Genomic DNA, 9,781 nt, shown 5'->3' with positions numbered 1-9,781 from the left:
TAGCAATCCAGGCCACCTACTTCAGGGATTAGAAAAACCCAGGTATTCCGAGAATTACTCCATTAGGAGCAGAAGAGGCAGAGAGAAAAAGATAACAGAGAGAAAGATGATAATTTCATGATATTCAAAATTCCATAGTGTAATAGCAATAACAAGCTGGCTTTGTTCATTGTTCCTCATGAAGATAATATATTGGAAACAACAAAATATATACAAAAATTGATGGACAAGTACAAAAAAACTTTGCATTTTGTAAATTTAAAATTGATAGAAAAATGTGTAAAACATTCTGTCCAAGTTATATAAACGGAATTGTGGATTGGATTTATCCAAAAAGATATACGGAATTTCAATTCTGAGGTGGTTTTTCACATATATATCCTTGTTTATGTATGATATGGTATCATTAAAATAATTTAACAAGTCTAGTTACTGGAAGTAGATTAAGAGTAGATTATGAATTTTTTTTTATAAAATCCGGTATTTTTTCCCTAATCCAAGATATTTAAAAATTCTACAAATATTATAAATTAGAACACACAAATTAACAACAAGAAAAAAAAATAAAAGGGCTTTTTTATATAGTGACCAACTTTTTGATCCATAATTAAAAAACTGACCGTTTTTTCAAATTGTTATATAAACTGGCCGAAATTGACTTATTTCGTCCCGATTTTTCAATAAAACGGGTAATGTTAGTTAAGTGGACACATGTCAATAATCTTAGTTGGTAAATGTCATTTAAACCCCTCAATGAATCACCCGAGGTGTTATGAACCGTTTTCGAGTCAACTCGGTAACTCAGTGTCATCTTCTTCGCCTCTTCATTGTATACTTTCATGAATCATGAATATGAAACTGTCTGTTAAATTAATTCCCATGATTGTTACAAACTAATCAGATATTTGTTTCACAGACTTAAGAAAAATCCAGGATTTTTACCAACAATTCAAATGAGATAAATAGGCCACTATATTAAGAAATTTGATACCCGTGAGTGAGAAAATTAAACCCACAGTGAAAGTTACCTGTTCTTCCCAAATTGAAATCACCTAGACTGAATCCAATTGAACCCAAATCATTGATTAAACCCTAAGACGTAAAACAAAGAAAAAAAACCCAAATCACAATCAACTGTTCATCTATCTTCTTTGTGAAACCGTAACATTTCTTCCCCAGATTGAGACCGACATCTCCATTAGCTGCACTAAAAACAAAAGCTCAAACTTTGAATTTTTTTCCTCTTACCAAATCAGTCATCTAATTCGTACACAGTGATGCATACACCATACCAAACAGTAGCAACAACATTTTTCAATTAGGGTTATATAGAATGGAAATTTTAGGTTCCTAAAATGATTTAATTTAAACCATAATTGATATCTAAAAAAATCCACACTTCAACCCTTAGTTGATGTATAAACCACAAAATCGTTAATTTCCATAAACACCTGAATCTTTAACTAGTGTTTACTATTTAGATTAGAGATGGAGACGGACGCAAGGAAAAGAGGTGACAGAAAGAACGCGAAGGGGAGACTCGTATGTTTTAAGGCAAGGACGTGGGCAAGGATGTAATAGTAATTTCGGGCTTTAAAATTGACTAAGTCAATTTGGTAGACTATTTTGGTGGGACCACGTATATAACTAACGGAATGGCTAGTTTATAAAAGACCCAAAAAAAATGGCTGGTTTATTAATTATGGGTGTTATAACTAACGGAATGGCTAGTTTATAAAAGACCCAAACAAATGGCTGGTTTATTAATTATGGGTGTTGAAGCTGGCTACTTTCTTAATTTACCCAAAATAAAATTGTACTAACAATTTAGTTTCTCTTTTAAGATAAGGATAGTTTTAAACTAATTGGAGCCTTTGAATCTTTTACTGTAGGTATATAATTGGCCGACTGTTGAAGAAAATGAGGGATTGAAGTATTATAGATTCTTTTGAAATATTGGTTCAGGCATCCAATCTCTTAAATTCTGAAGAACTGGGAATCAAAGTTGGATCATAGTCAAAAACCCCATGACCACGAATTACCCTTATTTATACAAAAAGATACAAACATATAAGTTGAGAAAACAGAGAGGATTTACAAATACTATCATTTTATAATTGTCAACCCAATTACCAAGAGATAGATGCAAGAAGTTCCTCATGACTTTCAAACTCAGACAAGTCTTCTTTACTCAAGCTTACCCATGCTTCAATTCTGTTTCCTGAACTTAGTATCCATTAACAAAGCCATATTCGTCCAAGGAAGTGTAGAAATCCTGACCCATAATGGTTTTCCCTGACCAAAACTTGCTTCATACCAACTTCCATATCGTTCATGGTTGTGAGCTTGTTCCGGGGCAGAGTACTTTTCAACCTCTTGGCACTCTCATGAAAGTACTATACCTGTACAACAAAATAAAGCAGTCGTATTCAACTTCCACAGTCAAACTAGTTTTTTTGGTGAAAATTATTGTTCTGCAGGGTGATAAAGTGAGTAACCTAATAGCACACACAAACATCTAAAGGTTGAGTGAATCAAATTATTTGGCAAGTGAACCAAGTTTAGATATCATTGCCACATTGGTGTGTTGCTGTAAACCTAAACTATTGGCATTATGAAGCCATGAAGGGCACATTACAGGCAACAAAAATGTAGGGTTGTCCTACCCAGGTATCTAAGTGAGTGGAGTAATTTACAGGAACTTACGGCTGATTACAAGCCGCTTTAGAATGTAAAAGAAGATTAGTATGATTTTGGGATGTTATTTGATTGAACTTATCAATTCCTAAGTCCTAAAAGCTTTACTGTGCATTGTCAAGAAACCTGTTTGTAGTTTGTTCTGGACTAATACCACATATACCAGTTTCAAACATAGCAGTTAATATGATTCTGTTTTTCTCTTAAAAGGAAAAAATAACCAAACGAACGATTTGTTTGCTTTTCAGAGCCTGATTAGTTATTCAGCTATTCTGGAGATGTTTGATTCTGTTGTTACATAGTGGTTTTTACAGTTTGTAAGTCGAAACAGTTATCTCTGTAAAAGGATGCAAACAAAGTTGTTTCGATTCGGAAGGAACTTACCTTAACTAGAGCTACAAGAGCCACTCCAATGCTTGAACTTGCAAATTCCACGACGGTCTTGCTCAAAAGAGTCCCGAATAGATTCAACCATAGAGCGCACAACATCCAACATAGCTAATTCTCTAGTTTGCTCCTGTGATATACATCAAATGATGCAGGAGAGTAAGGGATATAAATCTTCTTCTGTATTATTGGTGTTCATTTAATGGTTGTAACTAAATTTTTATTGACTCATTCAGTTAAGATTCGGCTTAGAACACTGTTATAAGTGTTTTAATTCAAACATTAGCAGTTTACTTTCTATTGCCGTTGCCATAATAAAATAAGGAATTAAACATGTCGTAAAACACGTTACACTGGTTAAACCAAGAAAAGAAGATTACCACTTCAGCGAGACGATCTTCAATACCCCCTAACTTTCCATCTACTGGCATGAATATCTTTTGATACGCCCTCCTCATGCCTGTAACCTTAATTTTTTTTGCCATAAAAAAGAAAAATTAGCAGTATGCTATAACGCTCGAGAAACATCAGAAAAAGATCCAAGCATAAGAAGAAGATAGATTAAAGGCAGATACAGAAAAAAGTGATCAGGATATGAAAGTGAGTTAATAAAAACCAAACTATATTCATATGGAATAAGGCCAACCTCTTCACTGGAGAATCCACGGCGCCGCAGACCCTCCAAATTTAATCCCCGAAGGTCGGCTCTATCACCAGTAACCATCATGTACTTTGGAACATCTTGTGAAACCTAGAAAATAAGCAACATTTCAGATTTGCCAAAATTGCAAACGCCAAAATGATCGGGCTAATTAACTCGATTATCTCTGTATAACCAATTGAAATACTTTGTTCAGCAGAAACTCTAATGTGTTGAGGATAGTTTTGCATATATGTAGAGGCAAAATAAAAGCATACCACAGAACCACCACCGATGAAAGAATGTGAACCCAGATGACAGAATTGATGGACAACAACAGCGCCTGCAGAGTGAGCATAGTCCTACATTACAGAACCTGAATTAAATTACTACAAACAAAGATTTTCATGAACTGAGAACTAATAATGGATGTATCGAACTGTCAAACAGAGACTTACTCCGACTACAACATGCCCAGCTAAGAGAGTATTGTTTGCAAGTATAATGTTGTTACCAAGTTTGCAGTCATGCGCAATATGACAAGATCCCATAATAAGATTGTTGTCACCAATAACCTAAAAATATTGGAAGCCAATCAATATATGAAATCTAATTAATAGAAAGGATTAGTACCTATTAAACATCAACTAGCTACAGCATCTCCATACCGTTCTGTCACTTGGTTTTGAAGATCGGTGAATTGATGTATACTCTCTGATCTCGTTGTTGTCACCAACATCGAGGAAACAATCGCTCCCTGGCTAACCAGAAAAGTAATATACGACAAATCAAATATCCTATTCTTTTGAAAATGACCACTAAAGCACCGACAAGAGATGCTACATTATTATAGTTTCATATGTCAATTTTGAGCCGGAGTAATTATTTGCACATGCCAAAAAAAGGGGAAAGAGGGCCCTCATTGAGTTTGCCACCCTTGAAGTCTTGAGGAGTCAGTTGAGATTTTAGTTGTACTCCTATGCGGCATGGAAGCTTAGGACTCTTGCTTTAAGATACTCTCTTTTATTCAAATCAATCCTACACTGTTCGGTACCTATCAGCATAGAAAGAAACTAACCTTGTATTTCATATCTTGGCACTTCACTCCAACCACTGCATGATGCCCGATAATGTTATTGCATCCAATGGTAGTACGCCCTGGAATATCTTCTCCAACAATGGCACCACTGCCTGACACAGTTCGAAAGCAAACAATTACTCCAGGCAAACAACTACCACAAGAACAACACCGTAAAAAAAAGTAACTTCTAAATACCATGTGAAACGTTTCCTTGAGTAAAAGAAGAACAATGATTGAAACCAGAATATAGGTTATAGAAATGGCAAAATTGTAAAGCTTACGTCATTAAAGTGCACTGTTCCCCTATCTCCGTATCTCCAAAAATATGACTCCCAGGATATAATTTACAAGCTTTACCAATTCTCACCATAGAACCAACTGTACAGAATGGACCAATAGTAACATCCTGTGTATAAAAACCAAAAAACAAATGATGAAACGCACATAAAAACACAAAATTTCCCTATTTTTGCACGATTATACGAGCAGTACCCCCAAACTAATCGCCAAAAAGATGATCCATAACTTGTATATACGTCAACGGATCAATGGACGAATACCAACTTAAACCATTTCAGAAATTTAGTCCATTACATCGTTAACTCATATGAGGGCAACGTGTTTGTAATTATGTCTATAAGAACAAAATGAAAAATTACATTGAGAAGAAATATTGTGATTGTAACTAAGATGCATACTCTAGTAACAGAAGCATTGAAAAAACAGGAGTATTATTACCTGATCAATAACAGCATTAGGATGAACAATAGCAGTTGGGTGTATAAAACTAGAGTTGGTTTCAGAGCTTCTTCTCTCCCCAGAAACATCTGCAATTTCGAAAAATCAAACATATCAATAAGGAGGGATTGAGATTGGAAGAGAGGGAAGAAATGGGTTGTCGTTAGTTTTTACAGCTGAGTGTTCTAGTTAGGCGCTGGAGAGTGAGTGTTTGAAGAGAAGAGAAAAAGGGTTTCTTCAGGAGTGAAACCATGGTTTTACGGGTTTCTCAAGGAAGGAAATGTCACTCCATTTGGTTTGAACTTTGTCCTCTTCGTAATAGTCTCGTCTCATTGGTTTTATCTCCTGCTATCCGCACCCGATTTTGGATTCTGGGTCAACAAGAAAGTTTATAGCATGTTTGGATGCATATGCAGAAGTAACTTTTGGTTTTTTAAAAGTCAAGATGCGAGAAGTTAATTTGAGTACAAAATCGCAGAACGACTTTTAGAAGTGAAAAGCTCAACTTTTCGTGAAGCAAATTAAATTTTTTTTTCTGACATCCTAGAGTAATGGTCGCTAGACTATTTCAAATTCTTTAAATTGGAGTGAATTCTGGCAATTACGAGGTTCGAACCACAAATATAATAACTTAACTTTTGATTTATGCTCAACTGTGCGTTCTCTTTAGGAGTATCCACAAGTATGGCTATAAAACCCATATATACAAAACAAAACAAAACAAAACAAAACAAAAAAAACTCGTCATAGCATGGGTATTTATAAAAATAATAAGTTAAAAAAGAGAAATTTTCATGTCAAATTTGACAACCTAATTTAATGGGGGAAGAGTGTAACTGTGACCGGCCTCAAGCAAGAATGAATGCCCAAGATTAAATGATATCAATATTTCATATTATCACCCGATGAGCAAAAAAGAAGCGAAAGTATTAAAGAGCAAAAAAAAAAGCGAAAGTATTAAAGAAAACAGGAAAAGCAAGAATGAATGCCCGAGAACAAACGTTGGAAAAATTATTGAAGAACAACAAACTTTCAATGCTCATTCCAAAAACAATCACAACTAAATATCGGGGCAAAAGCTAAAAATAAATCTGGAAACGGGCAAGAGAAGAAGGATTTGATGCAAAAAGATGATGAAAACAAGAAGAATTTTGCAAAATTATAATGCATGTCTTTCAATATGATGACCAAAACCACTACATGCAGCTATGAGAGGACGAGATAATATTGAATCGTAAAACCAATGTGTCTAGGCTCCTCAAATATTATCAGTTTAACAATTTCTATTTTTAGTTTATTATTTAGAGTTTTAGTTTTAAATCAAATATTTATTTTGTTGCTTATATTTCAAATCATATTGTTAACTTAATTAATTCAATGCTAACAAATTTGCATCGTGCGAAAATAAGACACATCAACAACTATCTGTTTATGTAATGACCCGTCCCTCCACCGATATTGTCCCCACTTAGTCACTGCGGTCATTTGGAAGCGTGGAGTTTCAACGGGCATCCTTGCGGTAATCCAGCAGAAACTTCCCGGATGGTCACCCATCACTAGATTACTCCCTCTCGAGCACGCTTAACTGCGGAGTTATCTGCCAACTCTGGAGCCAATTGTGCTGAAAAGGCCTCGGTGTTAGGAAAGGACAAATCATTACTTATATTCCATTCGGCCAACCACTGCCGAATATCGGGGTATTACAGTCTAAGTATCATAATAACAAGACTCTTTCATTAACATACTAAACACAAATTCAGATTACTAGTATTATCTATAAATAACTCACATCATTAAGTAGACCTTTTCATTCAAATTTCCTAAAGATTTCCTGAGTGGAGAGACAATAGACAATTATTTAGAGCAAAATTAGCGTCGAAAAGATATAACAGCAACATCTGATAACTGTTAGAGCACTGCTCGGTCGAACTCGCAAGCGTTGCTATCTCAAGCTTGTTGTCAAGTTTAGTTGCCAAAACTATAAGTCTTGATTTTTAGTCTACTTATAGCTAAGTCTCGGATTAGGATAGAAAGTGTAGTTGAGCATTAAACTTCACGGCGTTCATCGATTGAAGACGAAGAACTACTAAAGGGAGCTTGTGGAACTTCATCAACGAAAGGTATGTGCCTAGGTGGAGACTTGAACTCATCTATCACTCAAAAGTCTATCTACTCTATCTCCTTTTTGAGACAAAAGTCGTATAGCTATATAGACTTCGATTATACACATTTGATATTTCGAGCTGAGTTTCACTCACTTACATATTTCTCGAAATATGTGTTGGTAAGCTTTCGCTTTAACCAAGTTCATCTTATATTCTTGACGAAAGTCAAAAGATGATCATGTGAAAATCACCTGGTAACATCTTACATGATTTGTGTGAGACAGTCATTTGATGTAGACTCGGAATGTTTCGTATTGATCATTCGATCACTTGAAAATTGCTTGAAGCTAATAGTTTGTGTGAGATAGTTATTGTCGTCTTCTAAGAATGTTTTAATGATTGAAATGGGAGTTTAGAACAAATAATCATGATTTGATATAGCACAGTATGCGTACTTGTATGCTAACTGTTGCAAGTTATTCCAAGTCCGGGAACCATGGCATGCATATCCGTATGCGTACTGGTTGGTTAATGAATGTCCAGGAACTTAGTATGCGTACCGGTATGCATACTGGCGTGAAGTTCAAGTTCTGGGATTTTACTGAGTTTGGATGGTATGCGTACCCATTTGCATCCTAGCGAACCCAAACTTAGTCCGGTTACTTAGGTATGCGTACCCGTTTGCATACTTGAGTAGGTTATGTTCTAAAATCGGTTTGTTCATGAACTAATAAATTTAATGAACGCAATATTTTGCAAACTGTGGTTATAATGTTCATGAATTGATTCGAGTGCATCAAAATTGATTTGCTTTAATTGTGTCTTGTATACTTCTATGAGAATATAAACAATTGAACAACTCTATAACTAGTTTCATTTGAGTCATTTGAACTAGTTATGGTTAAGATGAATAAGGTTGATATGAAAGTGTTCATATGGCTAACTTCGGTTAACCATTGTTGAGCCAACAAAGTGTACACGTTTAGGTACGGTTACTCATAACTAAATGAAGTCACTTTTCATTTGTGTGTAACAAGCTAAGTTCGATCTAACGGTTGAAAGATATTAGCTTGAGTCTAATCAGGTTTTCATCTAACGGTGAATATTGAATGCTTTGTTGCCAAGGTAACGTTGATTGCAAACCCTGATTTGAAGATTATATAAGGGAGAACTCTAGCAACTGGGAAACTTAATCCCCACACCTCCTGTGTGATACTAGTTGCGACTAGAGTCGATTATCCTTTAACCTTAGGTTTTTCCAAAACCTTGTAGGTTAACGACTTCAATACTTCATTGGGATTGTGAAGCCAGACCCAACTATTTCTCTGTAGTTGTGTATTCTGATCTTGTTGTTTTCTATCGTATTGAGTACTATCTTCTTAAGATTTGCTCGAGATTTAATATCCGACAGGCAAGATAAAAAGTAGTCACGACCATCTTCGTCTCATCGTTTGTGATTCCACAATATCTTGTTTCGCTACCATACGATTAATATTATTGTGAGGTGATTGATATTACTAGGTTGTTCTTCGGGAATATAAGTCATGTGTATCAATTGGTTCAAGTTCACCTTGATTTATCAAAAGACGGAACAAAACTCTTAGGTATTTTTGTAGGAGACAGTTTTATCTATTCTATAGACTTTTCTGTGTGAGACAGATTTATTTATCAAGTCTTCGACTTTGGGTCATAGCAACTCTAAGTTGTGCGTGATATCAACTAAGGGAATCAAGTGCGTAGAGTCCTGCTGGGATTCAGAGGCGTAAGGAACGCGACTGTACCTAGATCAGTGTGAGATTGGTTAGGGCTCAACTACATTCCAGTCTGAAGTTAACTTGGAGTAGGCTAGTGTCTGTAGCAGCTTAATACAATGTGGTTTTCAAATCTAGACTAGGTCCCGGGGTTTTTCTGCATTCGGTTTCCTCGTTAACAAAATTTCCGGTGTCTGTGTTATTTATTTTCCGCATTATATTTGTTTATATAATTGAAATATCACATGTTGTGCTTAAGTTCAATTAATTGTGAATCCAAATTTTGGTTGTTGATTAAATTGATTGACACTTGGATATTGGTTTTTGATACCGTTCAAGTTATTTCTTATATTCAATCGGGGTCACATATTCCTAATTGTTT

At 35.2% G+C, this 9,781-nt stretch overlaps 1 protein-coding gene across 1 annotated transcript; it reads right to left on the bottom strand.

Moving 5' to 3' along the window:
• Positions 1–1,997: 1,997 nt before the first annotated feature.
• Positions 1,998–5,846, bottom strand: LOC113354070 (probable acyl-[acyl-carrier-protein]--UDP-N-acetylglucosamine O-acyltransferase, mitochondrial). The gene is made up of 11 exons (XM_026597511.1): positions 5,718–5,846; positions 5,544–5,632; positions 5,087–5,211; positions 4,803–4,911; positions 4,393–4,485; positions 4,183–4,299; positions 4,003–4,086; positions 3,731–3,835; positions 3,465–3,551; positions 3,082–3,214; positions 1,998–2,402 (listed from the first exon to the last, which is right to left on the bottom strand). Exons 1-10 carry the CDS (start codon positions 5,794–5,796, stop codon positions 3,083–3,085), a joined length of 1,020 nt encoding a protein of 339 aa, XP_026453296.1. The 5' UTR covers positions 5,797–5,846; the 3' UTR covers positions 1,998–2,402; position 3,082.
• Between the last annotated feature and the right edge of the window lie 3,935 nt (positions 5,847–9,781).

Source organism: Papaver somniferum, chromosome 2 (genome assembly GCF_003573695.1).
Source record: "Papaver somniferum cultivar HN1 chromosome 2, ASM357369v1, whole genome shotgun sequence".
Taxonomy (NCBI): domain Eukaryota; kingdom Viridiplantae; phylum Streptophyta; class Magnoliopsida; order Ranunculales; family Papaveraceae; genus Papaver; species Papaver somniferum.
This window is presented reverse-complemented; position numbering and strand designations above follow the sequence as displayed.